The 24,906-nt window shown below is 41.6% G+C and overlaps 1 protein-coding gene across 1 annotated transcript; it reads left to right on the top strand.

The window, feature by feature from the left end:
* The first annotated feature begins 210 nt into the window (after window positions 1-210).
* Window positions 211-24,712, top strand: CD48 (CD48 molecule). The gene is made up of 4 exons (XM_065894383.1): window positions 211-322; window positions 18,967-19,260; window positions 21,647-21,904; window positions 24,633-24,712. Exons 1-4 carry the CDS (start codon window positions 211-213, stop codon window positions 24,710-24,712), a joined length of 744 nt encoding a protein of 247 aa, XP_065750455.1.
* The last annotated feature ends 194 nt before the right edge of the window (window positions 24,713-24,906 follow it).

Genomic DNA, 24,906 nt, shown 5'->3' with positions numbered 1-24,906 from the left:
CTGTTGTGCTTGCATTAAAAAAAATATGAAAAAAACAATGGGACTTCCTGTTTCTGGTGCCCAGGCCCCACCCATGAGTTGCTGAATGGAGAGAAGAGCTCAGTGCTATTTTTCTCTAACCTTAAGACATAAATTCAAGAGAGCCCTCAGTCCCTTTCTAGCTTGATTCTGGCCTGTCTCTAGAGTTCCTGGGAAATTCTGGAGAGTAGCATGTGCTCCAGAAGGTGGGAACTGTCTCTGGCTCTGGAACTTCTACTGCTGCCTCATTTGTTCCTGGCAACCAGCATGCAAGGTAATTTCCACAAATTGTCTGCCTCTAATTGTGCACTGAAAGCCCTGTCAGACGGAAAAGGGAAGATGCGGTGTGGCTCAACCTGGAAGTGGAGTAGGGGCTCCAGGCAGCAGGTATTTTCATCCTAGTAACAGGGCTGTGGTGAGTTGGGGAGCCTTCCTTAGCCTGGAGAATCAGACTCCATCTCTTTCCCCAAGGGGACGTGACAAAATTAGGACCTTGGTGAGATGGGAAAGTAGGCCCCCCATATTAGGTGCTGTGGTTTGTCCTCTGTAAAGTCTCCTTGCATTGTGAATAACAGGAAGCTGCTCTGATAGCCACCACATTTTATCCTCAGATGTGTTGTGCTCCTTGAGGCATTCTTTGAGACCTCTATGCAAGGAATTGTGTCATGAGCAAAGGTAAATGATGTTGTCATTGTCCCAGAGAGAGATCAAAACTGTGGGAAAGGAAACTTGTCTAGGGTCTCTGAGTGAGAGTCTGAGCAGAGGACTCAGTACCAGAGGAACCCCCAAACATCTGATTAAGAGTTCAGGTTCATTCTTCTGCCATGGGCTAACTTTCCTTTCCCTGTTACAGCTGCCCAGCCCTCCAGTACCTGTCTGAGAATTGAGAGCTAAGCTATTGTCTTTCTCACTATTCCCCCTAATAAATACTCAGGTCTTTTTCATTTAAGGGGCTTTAATGCTCACCACTATGGAAAAAAATGAGTAAAAGTGAATGTTCGTATGGGAAACAAATATAACATCATAGAATTATGACATAGAATTATAACTTTTAGGGAGATGAGATAGCAATGCTTGAAGGAAACCCTGTTGGCCACTCATGCAAGGCCCCTCAGGGTGGTAATACATTGGATCTGGTTTATGACAGGTTTAGGAGAGGAAGAAATTTTTCTCTACCCTTCTAGGTTCTTCTGACTGGTCTAAGAATTAAATTGACATGAGACATATTAACAAGAGTAAATCAGAGTTTAATATTGCGTACATGGGAGAAACCAAGAAAACCTGAATAACTTGCCACAATGGCTGAAGCCCTCACTTTAAATACCATCCTCAGCTAAAGACAAAAGAGGATGTTAAGGGTGACAGTTCTGGGAGGTTATCAGGAAAAGCACAGTAAACAAGGGTAAGGTTGTTAGGCAGACTTAAGTTAGTGCCTTCTCCGTTGATAAGAGTTTCTAGAGACTTGGTCTCCCTCTCTGTCCTCTTCTGGTACAGAGAGGGAGACACCCTTACAAATGAAAATTTCCCTTACAAATATAAATGTTTCTTACAAAAGTGTAACTCCTACATGATTTTCAGAATGTTTCTCTTTCTTTAGAAAATAACCAGCTTAAAACAATTAATATGCCAAAGAAACATATATTAGGGTGGCAAATTCTGCTCCCTTAGGCTGTGTAAGCCTAGATACATGATATATTCAGGGTACTCATGGCTGTGTGGGCTCCATGGGACTGAGTTTACTCATAGGGCACTGATATGACCTTGGGAGTGGGGGCTGGCATGAATTATTCATGCAATTGTTGGAAAAGATAGAGATGCCAAGAGAACTGGAATATTTCAGGACTTTTCTAGACTTAGGTCAATGTGTCTAAATCTTTTTATGTCTAGATTATGCCTACAGATGGTCCTTTTATCCCCAATTTATGACTCCCTCACCCCAGAACCACATTTCATCTAAATTTAACTTTGCTGTTTGCCTTGAAGGAGGTTCTGTCTCTCTTACCTCTAGGTCTATACAAATGCCTTTCCTCCTGCCTAAAATTTCCTTCACTCTCTTCTCTTCAGCTCCTCCCTTAGCATTCCATTTTCATGTGACTTCCTCCTGGAAACCTCAGGCTCCAAGTTATGGTTGGTGAACTGCTTGGCTGTCTGTTTCCTTGAGCCCCGTGAGGACAGGGACCTTGTCCAGTGCTGAACATGGCACAGTGCCTAGAACATGGCATGGGCTCAATAAATAATTGTTAATCCTATGAATGAATGATATCAAAGAACTTCCTTTCAGGTTATCTGTCCAGATCTTCCTAGGGGTATAGTAATTCTCTCCTCCCCAGTAAGGGATGCTCTTGTGAAGAAATTTAAGAAGTAGTTTTAAATCTTCTCCTTAATCCCTCCTCAGACTTGAGTTTCTCAGCTCTCTGACCTCAGGGCCCCCTCATCACTAGTAGGCATCTTCCCTGTCTCCCTTCAGTACAACAGAGTGTGGTGGAAACAGCTTGAACTGGGAATCAGAAGATCTATGTTCTGAGTTCCATGCCATGGGACTTTCTATAAACTGTGAAAGCTTCCTGAGCCTCAATTTTCTTCACTCTGTTATGGATATAACAATATGCTCACCATTTTTTCAAGGGGTTATTGTTAAGATCAAAAGAAATGAATGTGAAATTGCTCTGTGATTGTGACCACATACAATTTGAGGTAGATAAGAGCTGAGAAGAACATAAGGAAACTCTAAAGCCCCGCACTCTCTCCTGAGCCACAGACCTGAATTTCTAACTGCTTTTTAAACATCTCCAGACTCTCCAAACACATTTCCAAAATCTAACTCCCCATCTTTGTTCCAGCTATCTACTGCTGCATAACAAGCCACCACAACGCTGGGACTTCCTCACCTTCCAGTTAGTCATTGCAATCTGGCCGATTAAACTCATTAGACTTCCGATCTCAGGAAATGGAACTCTCTCTGTTCATCTTGTCCCCCATGACACACATCTGGAGTCTTGATATCTATTGACAAATTACTTCCTTGAAAGGTTTGTACAGGTTTGTTAAATAGTTGATCTCATTAGAGAGCTCCAGGTAACTCTATATCAATATCTTTAAAACTCACCTCTTTCAGTGCTTCAAAGTTTTACTAGAAATCACATGACTTGTTTTTAGAGTAATCAGAATTTCCCCTTTAGGACGTCTTTCTCCTTCCTGGGTAGACACTTTTTGTATGAAATTACAGCTTCCTTTGATCTGAATTCCCCCCACCCTGTTTTAGTTTTGCTTCTCTACAAACAAGAAACATGGGTAAGCACAGGAAAGATCTGCTTCATTTTCTGTTATAAACTACAGGTAAACACAGTTACTTTATCCTAAGCATCCACACACATAACTAACTACTTCTTCTCGATAGAATTAAATCAAAATAGTACTTTTCTTAAGGTGGTTTTCTACTTCTAAAACATGGAATTGTTAGGAAGGCAAATCAAGACTTTTTTCAATTTACTTTAAAATTTGAAAAAATACATAAATATATTATATATAAGAAAACTATAAGTGAATCTATCTTTCTGAATTTATTAGACAATCCTCTGTAACAGACTAAATCACCACCTTGTTATCCCAAATTATACTACAATGGCTGTACATTAATTTTTACAATCTCTATTAGTAATATTAATGCATCTTTCTTCAACTTGTGATTGGATTAAAGAATCCTTCCAGAAGACTAGAATATTTTTTTCCTTTTTTTTATGGTTAATCAAGCATTCTTTCTACTGTTTCTATCTTTAGGTTCATGTTGCTTTTTAAGCCCACCCTTTCATTAGATATTTCATAGCAAAACTCGCTTTTCTTTTATTAAATTAATTTTTATTTTATATTGGAGTGTAGTAGATTTACAATATTGTGTTAGTTTTATACGTAAACATATATTCATTCTTTTTCAGATTCTTTTCCCCAAACTCACTTTTCCATTGCTATTCTAAACCATTAGTCTCAGCCCATGAGAGGCTGCTGGGTTTATATTTCAAGGTTTCCCTTAGCTGCTTTTTATTGATTTCTTGATACTGAAACCATGAATGCTCTACTCAACACTCTTTTTTAAAAAAATATCTTTATTGGAGTATAATTGCTTTACAATGGTATGTTAGTTTCTGCTTTATAGCAAAGTGAATCAGTTATACATATACATATGTTCCCATATCTCTTCCCTCTTGCGTCTCCCTGCCCCCCACCCTCCCTATCCCACCCCTCTAGGTGGTCACAAACCACCTACCTGATCTCCCTGTGCTATGCGGCTACTTCCCACTAGCTATCTATTTTACGTTTGGTAGTGTATATATGTCCATGCCACTCTCTCACTTTGTCACAGCTTACCCTTCCCCCTCCCCATATCCTCAAGTCCATTCTCTAGTAGGTCTGTGTCTTTATTCCCTTCTTACCCCTAGGTTCTTTATGACCTTTTTCTTTTTTCCTTAGATTCCATATATATGTGTTAGCATACGGTATTTGTTTTTCTCTTTCTGACTTACTTCACTCTGTATGACAGACTCTAGGTCCAACCACTTCACTACAAATAACTTAATTTTGTTTCATTTTATGGCTGAGTAATATTCCATTGTATATATGTGCCACATCTTCTTTTTTTTTTTTTTTTAACATTTTTATTGGGGTATAATTGCTTGACAATAGTGTGTTAGTTTCTGCTTTATAACAAAGTGAATCAGTTATACATATACATATGTTCCCATATGTCTTCCCTCTTGCGTCTCCCTCCCTCCCACCCTCCCTATCCCACCCCTCCAGGCTGTCACAAAGTACCGAGCCAATATCCCTGTGCCATGCGGCTGCTTCCCACTAGCTATCTACCTTACTATGTTTGTTAGTGTGTATATGTCCATGACTCTCTCTCGCCCTGTCACAGCTCACCCTTCCCCCTCCCCATATCCTCAAGTCCGTTCTCCAGTAGGTCTGCGTCTTTATTCCTGTCTTACCCCTAGGTCCTTCATGACATTTTTCCCCCTTAAATTCCATATATATGTGTTAGCATATGGTATTTGTCTTTTTCTTTCTGACTTACTTCACTCTGTATGACAGACTCTAGGTCTATCCACCTCATTACAAATAGCTCAATTTCGTTTCTTTTTATGGCTGAGTAATATTCCATTGTATATATGTGCCACATCTTCTTTATCCATTCATCTGATGATGGGCACTTAGGTTGTTTCCATTGCCGGGCTATTGTAAATAGAGCTGCAATGAACATTTTGATACATGACTCTTTTTGAATTTTGGTTTTCTCAGGGTGTATGCCCAGTAGTGGGATTGCTGGGTCATATGGTAGTTCTATGTGTAGTTTTTTAAGGAACCTCCATACTGTTCTCCATAGTGGCTGAACCAATTCACATTCCCACCAGCAGTGCAAGAGTGTTCCCTTTTCTCCACACCCTCTCCAGCATTTATTGTTTCTAGATTTTTTCATGATGGCCATTCTGACTGGTGTGAGATGATATCTCATTGTAGTTTTGATTTGCATTTCTCTAATGATTAATGATGTTGAGCATTCTTTCATGTGTTTGTTGGCAGTCTGTATATCTTCTTTGGAGAAATGTCTATTTAGGTCTTCTGCCCATTTTTGGATTGGGTTGTTTGTTTTTTTGTTATTGAGCTGCATGAGCTGCTTGTAAATTTTGGAGATTAATCCTTTGTCAGTTGCTTCATTTACAAATATTTTTTCCCATTCTGAGGGTTGTATTTTGAACTTGTATATGGTTCCCTTTGCTGTGCAAAAGCTTTGAAGTTTCATTAGGTCCCATTTGTTTATTTTTGTTTTTATTTCCATTATTCTAGGAGGTGGGTCAGAAAGGATCTTGCTGTGATTTATGTCATAGCATGTTCTGCCTACGTTTTCCTCTAAGAGTTTGATAGTTTCTGGCCTTACATTTAGGTCTTTAATCCATTTTGAGCTTATTTTTGTGTATGGTGTTAGGGAGTGATCTAATCTCATACTTTTACATGTACCTGTCCAGTTTTCCCAGCACCACTTATTGAAGAGGCTGTCCTTTCTCCACTGCATATTCCTGCCACCTTTATCAAAGATAAGGTGTCCATATGTGTGTGGGTTTATCTCTGGGCTTTCTATCCTATTCCATTGATCTATCTTTCTGTTTATGTGCCAGTACCATAATGTCTTGATTACTGTAGCTTTGTAGTATAGTCTGAAGTCAGGGAACCTGATTCCTCCAGCTCCTTTTTTCGTTCTCAGGATTGTTTTGGCTATTCGGGGTCTTTTGTGTTTCCATACAAATTGCGAAAATTTTTGTTCTAGTTCTGTGAAAAATGCCAGTGGTAGTTTGATAGGGATTGCATTGAATCTATAGGTGGCTTTGGGTAGTAGAGTCATTTTCACAATGTTGATTCTTCCCATCCAAGAACATGGTATATCTCTCCATCTATTGGTGTCATCTTTAATTTCTTTCATCAGTGTCTTATAATTTTCTGCATACAGGTCTTTTGTCTCCTTAGGTAGGTTTATTCCTAGATATTTTATTCTTTTTGTTGCAATGGTAAATGGGAGTGTTTTCTTGATTTCACTTTCAGATTTTTCATCCTTAGTATATAGGAATGCCAGAGATTTCTGTGCATTAATTTTGTATCCTGCTACTTTACCAAATTCATTGATTAGCTCTAGTAGTTTTCTGGTAGCATCTTTAGGATTCTCTATGTATAGTATCATGTCATCTGCAAATAGTGACAGCTTTACTTCTTCTTTTCCGATTTGGATTCCTTTTATTTCCTTTTCTTCTCTGATTGCTGTGGCTAAAACTTCCAAAAATATGTTGAATAAGAGTGGTCAGAGTGGACAACCTTGTCTTGTTCCTGATCTTAGTGGAAATGCTTGCATTTTTCACCATTGAGGATGATGTTTGCTGTGGGTTTGTCATATATGGCCTTTATTATGTTGAGGAAAGTTCCCTCTATGCCTACTTTCTGCAGGGTTCTTATCATAAATGGGTGTTGAAGCTTTCTCTGCATCTATTGAGATGATCATATGGTTTTTCTCCTTCAATTTGTTAATATGGTTTATCACATTGATAGATTTGCGTATATTGAAGAATCTTTGCATTCCTGGAATAAATCCCACTTGATCATGGTGTATGATCCTTTTAATGTGCTGTTGGATTCTGTTTGCTAGTATTTTGTTGAGGATTTTTGCATCTATGTTCATCAGTGATATTGGCCTGTAGTTTTCTTTCTTTGTGACATCCTTGTCTGGTTTTGGTATCAAGGTGATGGTGGCCTCGTAGAAGGAATTTGGGAGTGTTCCTCCCTCTGCTATATTTTGGAAGAGTTTGAGAAGGATAGGTGTTAGCTCTTCTCTAAATGTTTGATAGAATTCGCCTATGAAGCCATCTGGTCCTGGGCTTTTGTTTGTTGGAAGATTTTTTTTTTTTTTTTTTGCGGTACGCGGGCCCCTCACCGCCGCAGCCTCTCCCGTTGCGAAGCACAGGCTCCGCGGCCATGGCTCACGGACCCAGCCGCTCCGTGGCACGCGGGATCCCCCCGGACCGGGGCACGAACCCGCGTCCCCTGCATCGGCAGGCGGACTCCCAACCACTGCGCCACCAGGGAAGCCCTGTTGGAAGATTTTTTTTTTTTTTTTTTTTTTTTTTTTTTTTTTTTTTAACATCTTTATTGGGGTATAATTGCTTTACAATGGTGTGTTAGTTTCTGATTTATAACAAAGTGAATCAGCTATACATATACATGTGCTCCCATGTGTCTTCCCTCCTGCATCTCCCTCCCTCCCACTCTCCCCCTCCCACCCCTCCAGGCTGTCCCAAAGCCCCGAGCTAATATCCCTGTGCCTTGCGGCTGCTTCCCCCCAGCTATCCACCCCACCACGTTTGTTAGTGTGTATATGTCCATGACTCTCTCTCGCCCTGTCAAAACTCACCCTTCCCCCTCCCCATATCCCCAAGTCCGCTCTCCAGTAGGTCTGCGCCTCCATTCCTGTCTTATCCCTAGGTTCTTCATGACATTTTTTCCCCTCAAATTCCATATATATGTGTTAGCATACGGTATCTGTCTTTGTCTTTCTGACTTACTTCACTCTGTATGACAGACTCTAGGTCTATCCATCTCATTACAAATATCTCAATTTCATTTCTTTTTAAGGCTGAGTAATATTCCATTGTGTATATGTGCCACATCTTCTTTATCCATTCGTCCGATGATGGGCGCTTAGGTTCTTTCCATCTCCGGGCTATTGTAAATAGAGCTGCAATGAACATTTTGGTACATGACTCCTTTTGAATTTTGGTTTTCTCAGGGTATATGCCCAGTAGTGGGATTGCTGGGTCATATGGTAATTCTATTTGTAGTTTTTTAAGGAACCTCCATACTGTTCTCCATAGTGGCTGAACCAATTCACATTCCCACCAGCAGTGCAAGAGTGTCCCCTTTTCTCCACACCCTCTCCAGCATTTATTGTTTCTAGATTTTTTGATGATGGCCATTCTGACTGGTGTGAGATGATATCTCATTGTAGTTTTGATTTGCATTTCTCTAATGATTAATGAGGTTGAGCATTCTTTCATGTGTTTGTTGGCATTCTGTATATCTTCTTTGGAGAAATGTCTGTTTAGGTCTTCTGCCCATTTTTGGATGGGGTTGTTTGTTTTTTTGTTATTGAGCTGCATGAGCTGCTTGTAAATTTTGGAGATTAATCCTTTGTCAGTTGCTTCATTTGCAAATGTTTTCTCCCATTCTGAGGGTTGTCTTTTGGTCTTGATTATGGTTTCCTTTGCTGTGCAAAAGCTTTGAAGTTTCATTAGGTCCCATTTGTTTATTTTTGTTTTTATTTCCATTACTCTAGGAGGTGGGTCAGAAAGGATCTTGCTGTGATTTATGTCATAGAGTGTTCTTCCTATGTTTTCCTCTAAGAGTTTGATAGTTTCTGGCCTTACATTTAGGTCTTTAATCCATTTTGAGCTTATTTTTGTGTATGGTGTTAGGGAGTGATCTAATCTCATACTTTTACATGTACCTGTCCAGTTTTCCCAGCACCATTTATTGAAGAGGCTGTCCTTTCTCCACTGTACATTCCTGCCTCCTTTATCAAAGATAAGGTGTCCATATGTGCATGGGTTTATCTCTGGGCTTTCTATCCTGTTCCACTGATCTATCTTTCTGTTTTTGTGCCAGTACCATACTGTCTTGATTACTGTTGCTTTGTAGTATAGTCTGAAGTCAGGGAGCCTGATTCCTCCAGCTCCTTTTTTCGTTCTCAAAATTGCTTTGGCTATTCGGGGTCTTTTGTGTTTCCATACAAATTGCGAAATTTTTTGTTCTAGTTCTGTGAAAAATGCCAGTGGTAGTTTAATAGGGATTGCATTGAATCTGTAGATTGCTTTGGGTAGTAGAGTCATTTTCACAATGTTGATTCTTCCCATCCAAGAACATGGTATATCTCTCCATCTATTTGTATCATCTTTAATTTCTTTCATCAGTGTCTTATAATTTTCTGCATACAGGTCTTTCGTATCCTTAGGTAGGTTTATTCCTAGATATTTTATTCGTTTTGTTGCAATGGTAAATGGGAGTGTTTTCTTGATTTCACTTTCAGATTTTTCATCATTAGTATATAGGAATGCCAGAGATTTCTGTGCATTAATTTTGTATCCTGCTACTTTACCAAATTCATTGATTAGCTCTAGTAGTTTTCTGGTAGCATCTTTAGGATTCTCTATGTATAGTATCATGTCATCTGCAAACAGTGACAGCTTTACTTCTTCTTTTCCGATGTGGATTCCTTTTATTTCCTTTTCTTCTCTGATTGCTGTGGCTAAAACTTCCAAAACTATGTTGAATAAGAGTGGTGAGAGTGGGCAACCTTGTCTTGTTCCTGATCTTAGTGGAAATGCTTTCAGTTTTTCACCATTGAGGATGATGTTTGCTGTGGGCTTGTCATATATGGCCTTTATTATGTTGAGGAAAGTTCCCTCTATGCCCACTTTCTGGAGGGTTTTTATCATAAATGGGTGTTGAATTTTGTCAAAAGCTTTCTCTGCATCTATTGAGATGATCATATGGTTTTTCTCCTTCAATTTGTTAATATGGTTTATCACATTGATAGATTTGCGTATATTGAAGAATCCTTGCATTCCTGGAATAAACCCCACTTGATCATGGTGTATGATCCTTTTAATGTGCTGTTGGATTCTGTTTGCTAGTATTTTGTTGAGGATTTTTGCATCTATGTTCATCAGTGATATTGGCCTGTAGTTTTCTTTCTTTGTGACATCCTTGTCTGGTTTTGGTATCAAGGTGATGGTGGCCTCGTAGAAGGAATTTGGGAGTGTTCCTCCCTCTGCTATATTTTGGAAGAGTTCGAGAAGGATAGGTGTTAGCTCTTCTCTAAACGTTTGATAGAATTCACCTGTGAAGCCATCTGGTCCTGGGCTTTTGTTTGTTGGAAGATTTTTAATCACAGTTTCAATTTCAGTGCTTGTGATTGGTCTGTTCATATTTTCTATTTATTCCTGATTCAGTCTTGGCACGTTGTACATTTCTAAGAATTTGTCCATTTCTTCCAGATTGTCCATTTTATTGGCATAGAGTTGCTTGTAGTAATCTCTCATGATCTTTTTTATTACTGCAGTGTCAGTTGTTACTTCTTTTTCATTTCTAATTCTATTGATTTGAGTCTTCACTCTTTTTTTCTTGATGAGTCTGGCTAGTGGTTTATCTATTTTGTTTATCTTCTCAAAGAACCAGCTTTTAGTTTTATTGATCTTTGCTATTGTTTTCTTCATTTCTTTTTCATTTATTTCTGATCTGATTTTTATGATTTCTTTCCTTCTGCTAGCTTTGGGGTTTTTTTGTTCTTCTTTCTCTAATTGCTTGAGGTGCAAGGTTAGGTTGTTTATTCGAGATGTTTCCTGCTTCTTAAGGTGGGCTTGTATTGCTATAAACTTCCCCCTTAGAACTGCTTTTGCTGCCTCCCATAGGTTTTGGGTCATTGTGTCTCCATTGCCATTTGTTTCTAAGTATTTTTTTATTTCCTCTTTGATTTCTTCAGTGATCACTTCATTATTAAGTAGTGTATTGTTTAGCCTCCATGTGTTTGTATTTTTTACAGATCTTTTCCTGTAATTGATATCTAGTCTCATGGCGTTGTGGTCAGAAGAGATACTTGATACAATTTCAATTTTCTTAAATTTACCAAGGCTTGATTTGTGACCCAAGATATGATCTATCCTGGAGAATGTTCCATGAGCACTTGAGAAAAATGTGTATTCTGTTGTTTTTGGGTGGAGTGTCCTATGAATATCAATTCAGTCCATCTTGTTTAATGTATCATTTAAAGCTTGTGTTTCCTTATTTATTTTCATTTTGGATGATCTGTCCATGGGTGAAAGGGGGGTGTTAAAGTCCCCTAATATGAATGTGTTACTGTTGATTTCCTCTTTTATGGCTGTTAGTATTTGCCTTATGTATTGAGGTGCTCCTATGTTGGGTGCATAAATATTTACAATTGTTATATCTTCTTCTTGGATCGATCCCTTGATCATTATGTAGTGTCCTTCTATGTCTCTTCTAATAGTCTTTATTTTAAAGTCTATTTTGTCTGATATGAGAATTGCTACTCCAGCTTTCTTTTGGTTTCCATTTGCATGGAATATCTTTTTCCATCCCCTCAGGTTCAGCCTGTATGTGTTCCTAGGTCTGAAGTGGGTCTCTTGTAGACAGCATATATATTGGTCTTGTTTTTGTATCCATTGAGCCAGTCTGCATCATTTGGTGGGAAGATTTAATCCATTTACATTTAAGGTAATTATCAATATGTATGTTCCTATTCCCGTTTTCTTAATTGTTTTGGGTTTGTTATTGTATGTCTTTTCCTTCTCTTGTGTTTCTTGCCTAGAGAAGTTCCTTTAGCATTTGTTGTAAAACTGGTTTGGTGGTGCTGAGCTCTCTCAGCTTTTGCTTGTCTGTAAAGGTTTTAATTTCTCCATCAAATCTGAATGAGATCCTTGCTGGGTAGAGTAATCTTGGTTGTAGGTTTTTCTCCTTCATCACTTTAAATATTTCCTGCCAATCCCTTCTGGCCTGCAGAGGTTCTGCTGAAAGATCAGCTGTTAACCTTATGGGGATTCCCTTGTGTGTTATTTGTTGTTATTCCCTTGCTGCTTTTAATATGTTTTCTTTGTATTTAATTTTTGATAGTTTGATTAATATGTGTCTTCACATGTTTCTCCTTGGATTTATCCTGTATGGGACTCTCTGTGCTTTCTGAACTTGATTAACTATTTCCTTTCCCATATTAGGGAAGTTTTCAACTATAATCTCTTCAAATATTTTCTCAGTCCCTTTCTTTTTCTCTTCTTCTTCTGGAACCCCTATAATTTGAATGTTGGTGCATTTAATGTTGCCCCAGAGGTCTCTGAGACTGTCCTCAGTTCCTTTCATTCTTTTTTCTTTATTCTGCTCTGCAGTAGTTATTTCCACTATTTTATCTTCCAGGTCACTTATCCGTTCTTCTGCCTCAGTTATTCTGCTATTGATCCCATCTAGAGTATTTTTAATTTCTTTTATTATGTTGTTAATCATTGCTTGTTTCCTGTTTAGTTCTTCTAGGTCCTTGTTAAATGTTTCTTTCACTTTCTCTATTCTATTTACAAGGTTTTGGATCATCTTTACTATCATTATTCTGAATTCTTTTTCAGGTAGACTGCTTATTTCCTCTTCATTTGTTAGGTCTGGTGGGTTTTTATCTTGCTCCTTCATCTGCTGTGTGTTTTTCTGTCTTCTCATTTTGCTTATCTTACTGTGTTTGGGGTCTCCTTTTCGCAGGCTGCAGGTTCATAGTGCCCGTTGTTTTTGGTGTCTGTCCCCAGTGGCTAAGGTTGGTTCAGTGGGTTGTGTAGGTTTCCTGGTGGAGGGGACTAGTGCCTGTGTTCTGGTGGATGAGGTTGGATCTTGTCTTTCTGGTGGGCAGGTCCACGTCTGATGGTGTGTTTTCGGGTGTCTGTGGTCTTATTATGATTTTAGGCAGCCTCTCTGCTAATGGATGGGGCTGTGTTCCTGTCTTGCTAGTTGTTTGGCATAGGGTGTCCAGCACTGTAGCTTGCTGGTCGTTGATTGAAGCTGGGTGTTGGTGTGGAGATGGAGATCTCTGGGAGATTTTTGCTGTTTGATATTACATGGAGCTGGGAGGTCTCTTGTGGACCAGTGTCCTGAAGTTTGCTCTCTCACCTCAGTGGCACAGCCCTGACGCCTATCTGGAGCACAAAGAGACTGTCCTCCACATGGCTCAGAATAAAGGGGAGAAAAATAGAAAGAAAGAAAGAGGTTAAAATTAAATAAAGTAAGATAAAATAAAATAAAATAATTAAAATAAAAAATAATTATTAAGAAAAACTTTTTTAAAAGTAAAAAAACACAAAAAAGTAAACAAACAAAATGGACGGCTAGAACCCTAGGACAAATGGTGAAAGCAAAGCTATACAGACAAAATCTCTCACAGAAGCACACACACACACACTCATAAAAAGAGGAAAAGGGGAAAAAATAATCTATCTTGCTCCCAAAATCCACCTCCTCAATTTGGGATGATTCGTTGTCCCTTCAGGGATTCCACAGATGCAGGGTACATCAAGTTGACTGTGGGGATTTAATCTGCTGTTTCTGAGGCTGCTGGGAGAAATTTCCCTTTCTCTTCTTTGTTCGCACAGTTCCCAAGGTTCAGCTTTGGATTTGGCCTTGCCTCTTCGTGTAGGTCACCTGAGGGTGTCTGTTCTTCGCTCAGACAGGACGGGGTTAAAGGAGCCGCTGATTCGAGGGCTCTGGTTCACTCAGGCCGCGGGGAGGGAAGGGTACGGATGAGGGGCGAACGTGCAGCGGCAGAGGCCGGCGTGACGTTGCACCAGCCTGAGGCGCTGTGCGTTCTCCAGAGGAAGTTGTCCCTGGATCCCTGGACCCTGGCAGTTGCGGGCTGCACAGGCTCCGGGGAGGAGAGGTGTGGATAGTGACCTGTGCTCGCACACAGGCGTCTTGGTGGCGGCAGCAGCAGCCTTAGCGTCTCCTGCCCGTCTCTGGGGTCCGCGCTGTTAGCCGCGGCTTGCGCCCGTCTCTGGAGCTCCTTTAAGCAGCGCTCTTAATCCCTCCTCCTCGCGCACCAGGAAACAAAAGCAGGAAAAAGTCTCTTGCCTCTTCGGCAGGTCTAGACCTTTTCCCGAACTCCCTCCTGGCTAGCTGTGGTGCACTATCCCCTTCAGGCTGTGTTCACGCCGCCAACCCCAGTCCTCTCCCTGGGATCAGACCGAAGCCCGAGCCTCAGCTCCCAGCCCCGCCCGCCCCGGTGGGTGAGCAGACAAGCCTCTCGGGCTGGTGAGCGCTGGTTGGCACCGATCCTCTATGCGGGAATCTCTCTGCTTTGCCCTCCGCACTCCTGTTGCTGCGCTCTCCTCCGCGGCCCCAAAGCTCCCCCTCTCCGCCACCCGCAGTCTCCGCCCTCAAAGGGGCTCCTAGTGTGTGGAAACCTTTCCTCCTTCACAGCTCCCTCCCACTGGTGCAGGTCCTGTCCCTATTCTTTTGTCTCTGTTTTTTCTTTTTTCTTTTGTCCTACCCAGGTACGTGGGGAGTGTCTTGTCTTTTGGGAGGTCTGAGGTCTTCTGCCAGCCATCAGTGGGTGTTCTATAGGAGCAGTTGCACGTGTAGATGTATTTCTGATGTATGTGTGGGGAGGATGGTGATCTCCGCATCCTATTCTTCCGCCCATCTTCTCTTGTCTCCTCAACACTCTTTTATGTTGTTTCTTTTGAGAGTTTCTGGGCAGCTTTTCCATTGCTCCTCTGCTGTCTATGTCATAATAGTCATCTTTTATTCATTTATTCAGGACCCAACCATAAGACAGGGCTGCTTCACTGGCCCAGTTTGGGCACATTATGATACTTAAGAAACACAGTTCATTGGTCATAAGTAATTAAATAGTAACTCAAATTTCTACTTGAAGTCTCTCAAAGGATGTTAAAGGGAATCTAATTTATAAGCTATAGTGATACTTCCTATCATATCCTCTCATGTCCTCTTCAGTCTTCTCAAACCATCCCATTCATCTGCTGCCCAGAGATTCTCACTCCTTTGAGCCTTAGTACTATAGCACCCCTATTTCCTAAACTAACCTGAGTGGCCCCTGTTTATCTTCTCCTTTCCTCTCTGCCTTTTCAGTCCAAACCAATCTTAAGAAGTAAGCAAAAAAAAAAAAAAAAAAAAAAGCTAAGTGAGATTAAAAGTAAGAAAAATGTGACTAGTAGGAGGTCATGAGGAGAAAACTGGGAACAATTATGTATACATTTTTGTCCCTGCCATTCATTCATTCATTCTTTCATTCTATACTAAACAACAAATGTGAGCTAAGTATTGTGGGGATTGAGTAAGACATGGTCTTTGCCTTTGAGAAGCTCACAATCTTAGTGACTATGGGTCTGTTATGGTTTCTCCCTCCCCCTTACACTTTAGTTTGAAGTTTTTTTGAGCATGTGGGGAATACCCTGGACAAACAAGATCTCATTGTTATAAAGCAGACCCCATTCTTACAAGGAGAAATGATGTGTATTATAACTGGCTCTGGATCATGACTTGAGTCTATATGCTCAATTCTTCATTCCTCATTGTGTTCATCTTCATTCCTCCTTCCCCAAGGAAGCTTCAGGTAAGTTTTCTGGTCCTACCATGGTGCTGGGGCCTCTTTCTTATCATCACATGTCCTAGCCAAAGACCTGTTTTTGCTTTTGTTTTGTGCATGCTGATGTCTTTTACTTTTAGACCTAGCCTACAAGTGAAAGCTTCTTCAGGAGCTGCTACAGGTTTTTGGATTTTTGGCCCCTACTTCAACATTCTTCACTCTTCCAGATTCACATATAGGCATTCATTCCTTAAAAATATATCATTAGTCTAGTCCTTATTTTACCACTGTTTTGGTACAAGAAAGTAAGTTCAACAGGCAGTTGTTAAACATCTCAGTACTTAATGCATAGTACTAGATGTTATGGATACAAAATTAACGTAGGTAATAATAATAAAACAATACATGACATTTATTGAATACTTACTAATCTTCCAAGTATTAGTCTAAGTACTTTATGTGTATTGATTATTTGTATTAATTTAATTGTATCCTAAGCATTTATTTGTGTAACTCTGGGTCAGGGTTCTTTAGAGTAAAAAGAACCAATAGGATATATATAAATATATAGAAAGAGATTTATTATGAGGCCCATGCAGTTATGGAAGCATAACCCATATTATGTACTTCTTTGGAGAAGTCCCATGATCTGCCATCTGCAAGATGGGGGCCAGGAAAGCTACAGGTGTAGTTCCAGTACAAATCCACAGGCCTGAGAATATATAGACTCATGATTTGAGTCTATATGTTCTGTGTTCTTCATTCTCAGTGGACTCATCTTCATTCATCCTTCCACAAAGAGTCTTCAGGGGAGCCAATGGTCTAATTCCTAGTTCAAGTCCTAAGGTCCAAGGACCAGGAGCACTGATGTCCAAGGGTAGGAGAAGATGGATATTCCAGCTCAAGGTAGAAAGCAAATTTGCCTTTTTTTTCTGCCTTTTTGTCCTATTCTGGCCCTCAGTAGATTGGATGATGCTCACACACATTGGTGAGGGTGATCTTCTTACTCAGTCTACTGATTCAAATGCTAATCTCTTCCAGAAAAACCCTTATAGATGATCCACAAATAGTGTTTTACCAGCTGTCTGGGCATCCTTTAACTCAGTAAACTTGACACATGAACTTCACCTTCACAAACTCTGTAAGATAAATACTAAAACAAAGGCAGAGATGTTAGGTAAAATGCTCAAGGTTATACAGCTAATAAGTGGGCCAGGATTTGCATAGTCTAATTCCAAAACCCATGATCTTTTTTTTTTCTTTTCTTTCTTTATTTAGTTTTGGCTGTATTGGGTCTTTGTTGCTTCACGCAGGCTTTCTCTAGTTGTGGCGAGCTGGGGCTACTCTTTGTTGCAGTGTACAGGCTTCTCATTTCAGTGGCTTCTCTTGTTGTGGAGCACGGGCTCTAGGCACGTGGGCTTCAGTAGTTGTGGCACGCAGGCTCAGTAGCTGTGGCTCATGGGCTCTAGAGCACAGGCTCAGTAGTTGTGGCTCATGGGCTTAGTTGCTCCACGGCATGTGGGATCTTCCTGGACCAGGGCTAGAACCCCTGCATTGGCAGGCGGATTCCTAACCATTGCACCACCAGGGAAGTCCCCAGAGCCCATGATCTTAACCATCATACTACAATGGAAAATGAGTTAAACTCATAAGACTCATTTTTTGTCCTTAGGAAGCATGTGATCTGGTGATAAAGGCAAGTAATAGATATTAAATGGATCACTTTAATATGATATGAGTTCTAAGATATAGACATGCACAGGATATTGTAGCTTTCCTTCCTCCTTCCTTCACCACCTATGTGTAATGATTCAAAAAAAGCCATCCTGGTGGTTGGCTGTGACTTCTTACTGAGAAATAAAGCGGTTAATTGTGGGTTGTGCTATCTTCCTAAGCATATGTCTGAGACTTGTTGGAGAGTCTACCAAGGATGACCTAGGCCAGCAGAATGAAGGCAGGAAGATTTTTCCTCCCAGGGGGCATTTGGCATTGTCTGGAGATATTTTTGATGGTCACAACTGGAATGATGCTACTGGCATCTAGTGGGCAGAGGCCAGGGAGGCTGCTAAATATCCTACAATGCACAAGGACAGCCCTTCACAACAAGGAGTTCTCTGGTCCAAAAAGTCAATAATGCCAAGGTTGAAAAACACTGACCTAGGCTGTCAGAGATTATAAAGTATGGAATGGATCAATCAGAAACACTGTGGAAATAAATGCCTGTGTGTGTTTGTGAACGCACCAGGCATAGATTAAATGCTCCATAACTGGTTGTTGAATGGATAGATGGATGGTAGGAAGGATTAGTGACTAGGAACTTGAAAGACCTGGGGACACAGGCATTTTGAATCTTTATTGAATGTTTTCGGGAATGATAGACATGTGGAAAGTAAATAGGTATAGATACGATGTTAAACAATATGAAGTTTTGTGTGACAGTATATGAGGTAAGAGCGATATAGATCATATTTCTTCTTTCCTCTACCATTAGCTTTTATCTACTGCTCTTTCTCAGCCTATACATTTACACTTAGTTTTCCTCCCTCCACAGAGAGAGTTAGCAGACCTTCCTTCATCTTATGTCTTCTGGCTATCACCTTTTCTTTCTCCTTGCATTCAAGAAACCAGGTTTTTTAGAACTGAGGCTTATACAATTTGGAGTGCCCTCATGAGAAAGAGAACAGAACTGTAAATACAAATAGGAACAAAAATGAATGTAGTTAGAATGAGAAAAGAAAGCCCAGTGTATCACAAGTTTTTTAAAAAGCTGACAAATACAAAAGCCAGAAAAATAGCACAATATTTTTATTAATAAAATGCGTTCACTCTCCTATAATACTTTGCCACTGACTAACTCTGGTTCCCTTTCATTTCTAACCTTGTTTCTCCTTTACTTCTTACCTACTGCTGGAGAATTAAATTGAAACACAAGGAACACAAGCACAGAGAGGAGACGTGACTCGTCATCATTTTCTTTGAAAATGTCCTGTTATGAGAGTAAGGGAGAGAGCTAGGGCTGGCTCAGTGTCCTTTTTCTTTATCCTCTAGGGCAGAATTAGATGGATTTTAAGCACATCTCCCACTTCTCAAGCTCTGACTATCACTGAGTTCCTGATCAGGGGTCAGGTCCTCTGATAAAGATCATTCCCACTGCTCCCAAGCAAAAGGCTCTTCCTTCTTCTTTGTTCCACCAGCCCAGGCCAAAGCCTGGGCCACTGGGCAGCTCTGCCTTTTTTAAAATGGGTCTCACTCACTCTGCCTCCCATTGACAGATTATTCAAAATATGCCACCTCCGGCAGCAACGTGAGTCTGTCAATCTCCAGTTTGCCGAGGAACTACAAATCACTCACCTGGTTTTATACTACTGACCAGAAGATTGTAGAATGGGAATCCGGTCAGCTTAAATACTTCAATACTAAATTTAAGGACAGGGTCAGGCTTGATCTTCAAAGTGGCACACTGCACATCCATAACGTCCAGAAGGAGGACAGCAGCACTTACCTCCTGATGGTGCTGAAGGACCATGGGTACGAGGACGAATGGAAGATCCCACTGGTGGTGCTTGGTGAGTTAGGGGAACCAAAGGGCAAGTCCCCACTCCAGGGCCCTGGACAGACCACTGGGAGGGGACTCTCCCTGGGAGGGGGAGGGAAAAACCTCAGGATAGGCTTAATTCATTTCTCCTGGAGCCAGTTCCACTTGGAAGTGAGGCTGGGCCAGCCAGACTCGAAGTAGATTACTGTGGGACATTTAAAACCTCTTCTGACATTAAGGAGTCTAAGATTTGAAGATAAAGAAAACAGTAAGGATGGTTTCCTCTCTATTCTCTTCATGCTCTCCTGTGATCAACCCAAATCAGTTCTGAGCTCTTCTTAATAACATAACTGAACAAAGACTTCATCAAACATAAGGAAAAAGATAGAAGAGATAAAGGATTGGGCAAGAGCCGTTCAAGACTGTTTTTACCTTACTGAATGGGTGGGAAAAAAACTTCCAATCCTAGTGCCAGCCTAACGAGTATACGTGAAGTAATGGCTAGAACATTATACTTGGAGTCAGACAGACCTGGGTTTAAAACCCTGGTCAGTAACTTACTAGCTGTGTGAACTTGGAGAAAGATCTTGCCATCTCTGCCCCATTAGGTAAGATTCTGTTGATGGCAAGCGATGGAGACCAATTTGATGTACCTTTAGCAAAAAAGAATTTCTTGAAAACTAGGACTATTTAAAGCAATGCAAGGAGTTTAGAAGAGTCAAGAAGGGCTGAAGGGGAGGAAGAATGGTCTAAGAGGCTAAAATCCCCTTCTCACTCACTTCCTCCATGTCATATGGCCTGAAAGTTCAAGACGTACTGGGAACAGGAAAGATTCAAAGGCTCTTACAGTGGTTTTTAAAAAAATCCCAAATTTGTATCATTTACCAAATTCTGTGGTAAATATTCCCACCACAGCCACCTCCAAACTGCTAATGGTTTCACAACCAGCTTGCAAAATTTCTGAATATCTTAAAATCTGCAAGCTGGCTTGGCTTTAGCACACTTGCCTAGGGATAAGACCCTGAGGGTGCGATTAGCAGAAGAATTATCCTTCAGTCCAGCCCAGGAATTTCTGACAGCTCAGAGGGGGCATCTTGGAGCCAGTCTGCCCTAGCTTGCTCTGTCCACAATGTGCTCAGGGCTGTGCTGTTCACCATGGGAAATGAGAAAGGTATGCAAGACTTGAGTCCAGACCACAGGAAATGATGAAAGACAGTGGGAAGATTGCTCATGTAAAGTATGCAGGAGGAGTCCAGCAATCTGATAGGGTTTCACGGAGGAGATGGATCTAGAGTTCAGGAGGTCAGATGGCAGAGCCTCCATTGCCCCTCACAGACATATGACCCAGAGGCTAGCACTGATTGGGTCAATTCTCTGCCACATTTTAATCCTATGACATCTGAGCTGTATTGATTCTGTAAGTGTTTTACGCTTGACCAGAAGGAAAAGACCCCAGAGGATTTCAGGTAAAGCAGTCCTAGTCAAGGAAGGAGCAGATGATGGGATTACCTCTCAACAAATCTGGCTGCAGGATGACATCAGTGAAGATGCTGTGACCTCCAACATGCATGTAACGCTTACACCCTGCAAAAGCACTTCCTCATGGATGATGGCATTGTATATTACTAACATGAGTCATCCTACATGCAAGAAAGAAGTTCAAGGGATTAATTATCTTGCCTAATGTCACTCTACCAGGACCAAGTCCAGGGACCAGGCTGGTCTCACTGTAAAGCAAGTGTTTTGTCTTTTCTATTGCATAACTGATCCATCCATCCATCCATCCATCCATCCATCCATCCATCCACCTATCCCTTTCATCAGATACTTATAGAATACCTGCTCTGTGGCTGGCACTGAGATACCAAAGTTAACTGATGCAGTGCTGTTCATCACTACTGACTTTTGCTGGGAATTCCATGAGGTTCTTCTCTGTAGTTCTGCCAGCATCCAGGAAAGGTATAGGGTGGTACCCCTTACCCCAGGACTCTTGCTGAATCTGAGCCCAAGAACTCTTGAAGGACTGATAGGCCAAGGTGCCAAGTGTGGACCATTGCTAGAGAAGGGGCCCTGAGCAGCTCAGACAGTTGGGATATCAAGTCCAACCCCGCTGATATCTATGCTAAACCTCTGTTGTTCTTTCTGGCCCACAGATTGTCATAACCCCATTTTTGTTTCTGGGTGCATGGCTCCCCCTTCTGGATGCAGCTTAGCTTCACTCCAAGGAGTAGCTCTTTAAGTCTGAAGCCTCCAGAGGTCAAAACTGCTCACTGGCTCCCTCTGCAGGGGCCTCTTCTCCATGACTGCTCCTGCAGCCCTCTGGGGCTCCCTTTGTACTTTGTTGGCGAAACCCTCCCAGCATAAATGCTTCATAAATGCATAAACCCATTGTCTCATCTTAACATATTCATTTTTAGACCCTGTACCAAAACCTTTCATAAAAGTCAAGAAGACACAGGAAGTGAACAAGTGTTACCTGACCTTGTCCTGTGTGATCAAGGACCAGCCTGTAAACTACACCTGGTATGCAGAGTCCCTTCCAAAAGAGTTCCAGAGCAGTGTGCTTGAAGTGACCCATACACCACAAAACTACTCCAGTTCTTATACCTGCCAAGTCAGCAATCCTGTGAGCAGCCAAAATACGACAGTCAACTTCACTTCACCCTGTGTACAGGGTAAGAGATACTGCCAGGGGAGCTGAGGTGGGCACAGGGTAACTAGTTTTCTCTTGAAGGAAGAAAATCGTGGAGATCTTATTCAGCCTCCTGGCACAGAAATTAGTGGAGAATCCCAAAGGCATGGAAGACTTGGGTTCTCTAAGGTTTCACTGCCTTGTTGAGAGCGTTCACCGCCTCTCAGCAGCTCACCTCGGCTTTGTGGAGCTCAGGGTCCTCATCTGCAAAGGGCAGTTGGCACAGGGGCTCTGATTTCCCCTTCTCCTGCCGTGCTCTAACAGTGCATCATCCTGGAATCTGAGGCCAGTGTCCTTGCAGGATAATCTGAGATTTCAGGGTGAGCAGGGAGAAAAAGGGCAAGTAGAGGAACGGTCCAGACACTGTTGGGCAGCAACACAGAGGCATTTCTGGTGGGCAGCGAAGGAAAAAAGGGCCAACTGGATGAGCATGAGTGAGAACAAGTGGTGAACAGGAGAACCTGATCCTAAGGTAGAGACTTGCTGTTCTTCCCCAGGTGTATGCTCCTTGATGAAGCTGGAAAAGCAAACTCTGGGTTTCGTGTTTCAGATTTCTCTGTCTCCTGGGAGGATCCACTCATTAGAGCACCACTCCTCGTTCTCTCTCAAGCCTACACAGGTCCCATAGTGGGGTAGCTATGAGCATAGGTTTTGGAGTCAGTTACACCTGGGATTAATCCTGGGACTGTCACTTACTAGCTAAACAAGTTACTTAGCTTCTCCAAGTCATGTCCTTTTTTTTTTTTTCATATTTATTGGAGTATAATTGCTTTATGATGTTGTGTTAGTTTCTGCTGTACAACAAAGTGAATCACTGTATGTATACATGTATCCCCATATCCCCTCCTTCTTGAGCCTCCCTCCCACCCTCCCTATCCCACCCCTCTAGATGGTCACAAAGCACCGAGCTGATCTCCCTGTGCTACGCATCATCTTCCCACCAGCTATCTATTTTACATTTGGTAGTGTATATCTGTCAATGCTACTATCTCACTTCATCCCAGCCTCCCCTTCTCCCACTGTATCCTCAAGTCCTTTCTCTACGTCTGCATCTCTATTCCTGCCCTGCCAGTAGGTTCATCAGTACCATTTATCTAGATTCCGTATATATGCATTAGCCTAGGGGATTTGTTTTTCTCTTTCTGACTTACTTCACTCTGTATGAAGTCATGTCCTTCTTAAATAAGACAAAACAATAGTTCTTATCTCATACTGTTATAAGGATTAAATGAGGCAATACAGATAACTACCTAGCACAGTATCTAACAAGTCCTCAATGAATAGTAGTTAACTTAGGCCCCATCCTTTTAATTCTAGAGACACTAGGGATTTGGCAACCACTTAATAAATTTGGATCACCATCTTCAGCATTTCAGGCCCTGTGCTCTCCACAGGCCTGAAATCATATCCCCAAGCCCTGGTGTACAAATCCCTCCAGAATAACTCATACCTGTGGTGCCAACATTTACCTGAGATTCCTGTCATACCCAATCATCAGGGATCATGGCCCCTGGAGACATGGCTCTTTCATGGTCTTCTTGGACCCAATCTACTCTGCCCACCTGTGCTAATTTCTTTACCTCTGCTCCCACACATGAGCTATGGAAACTGTATGTTCAGTATTCTTCCCAACTAACTGGTCATGTCTCTTCTAGTCTTTACTGATATGCCCTGCTTTTCTGCCACCATAGACCCAGTATGACACTTTGGTGTCTGACCATAAGACCACCAGTTGGCTGGGTGGTCCTAACACCACCTTTATATCACCACCATATCCTGAGATCCAGAAAAAGGAAGAGAAACAATCCCTGTCCTTTATAGAATGAAAGTGGCTCTGCTCATTCACAGAGAGGATGAAAGCAATAATACATCTATTTTTTGAAGGGCTAAGCCCATCTTGTCACTTTTGTGTGTGTGTGTGTGTGTGTGTGTGTGTGTTATGCGGGCCTCTCACTGTTGAGGCCTCTCCCTCTCACTGTTGTGGCCTCTCCCGTTGCGGAGCACAGGCTCTGGGCGCGCAGGCTCAGCGGCCATGGCTCACGGGCCCAGCCGCTCCACGGCATGTGGGATCTTCCTGGACCGGGGCATGAACCCATGTCCTCTGCATTGGCAGGCGGACTCTCAACCACTGCACCACCAGGAAAGCCCCATCTTGTCACTTTATAGCTCTCCAAATTATCCTAGAAAAGTATCCCTAATTCTTCTTCCCTAATTTATCAGTATCCTGCCTTCCCCTTCTGTATCTCTTTATTTCCCTTTCTTTTTTTTTTCCTACCCCTTTTTTCCTCCTATTTGGTACTGATGGTTAGTAGTGTAGAGAAACAGGGAAGGGAACTAATACTTCCTTCCCTAGAGTTAACGCATAGCATCATATTATCAACTGCACCTGAAACTCTGCTCTACTTAATTGCTGCCCAGTGTAGGAGAGTGATTCTTTCCCAGGTCCACAGAGGTGCCAAGGTAACCTTCAAGTACAGGACTCAGCTAAGCCAGTGATATTTCAGGGATTTCTGTACTCTTTATACTTTACATCTGGGAGTTTGAGCTTTGCTCAATCTGGGAAAAGGATGTCCCAGGCACACTGGGTCTGGATTGAGGGAGGAAACAATTCCCCTGCTCTATAAGCTCCCATGCCAATGTCCAGTACCCCTGCCCCTTCTCAACACATTAATCAAGACACCTAAATGTTTTGTGTTTTCTTGTTCTTTCAGACCCATCCTCTGGAGTAGCTTGGACTGCCACTTGGCTAGTGATCATGGTAACCACTGTTCTTGGTCTCCTATGGATCTGAGATAAACTCTTCTAACTCAAGAGTGAAACTTCAAGAATGTAAGACCTTGCCCTCATCGGTAACCATAATATTAACCAGGACAGAAGTTCTGGTTATATAGGATGGGTGAAAGTATTGAGATGTCTACAAGGATTTTCAAATTAACTTTTTTTTTTTTTTTTTTTTTTTTTTTTTTGCGGTACGCGGGCCTCTCA

This window comes from Phocoena phocoena, chromosome 1 (assembly GCF_963924675.1).
Source record: "Phocoena phocoena chromosome 1, mPhoPho1.1, whole genome shotgun sequence".
In the NCBI taxonomy this organism is placed as follows: Eukaryota; Metazoa; Chordata; class Mammalia; order Artiodactyla; family Phocoenidae; genus Phocoena; species Phocoena phocoena.
The sequence above is the reverse complement of the archived record's forward strand: the minus strand, read 5'-3'. Positions and strand labels throughout refer to the sequence as shown.

Excerpts from the sequence above, each read along its gene's own strand:
- CD48 (XM_065894383.1), top strand. The coding sequence starts at position 211 with ATGTGCTCCAGAAGGTGGGAACTGTCTCTGGCTCTGGAACTTCTACTG. Across the intron at positions 323-18,966 it reads CAAATTGTCTGCCTCTAATT|ATTATTCAAAATATGCCACC; the intron begins GTGCACTGAAAG and ends TCCCATTGACAG. Across the intron at positions 19,261-21,646 it reads GATCCCACTGGTGGTGCTTG|ACCCTGTACCAAAACCTTTC; the intron begins GTGAGTTAGGGG and ends ATTCATTTTTAG.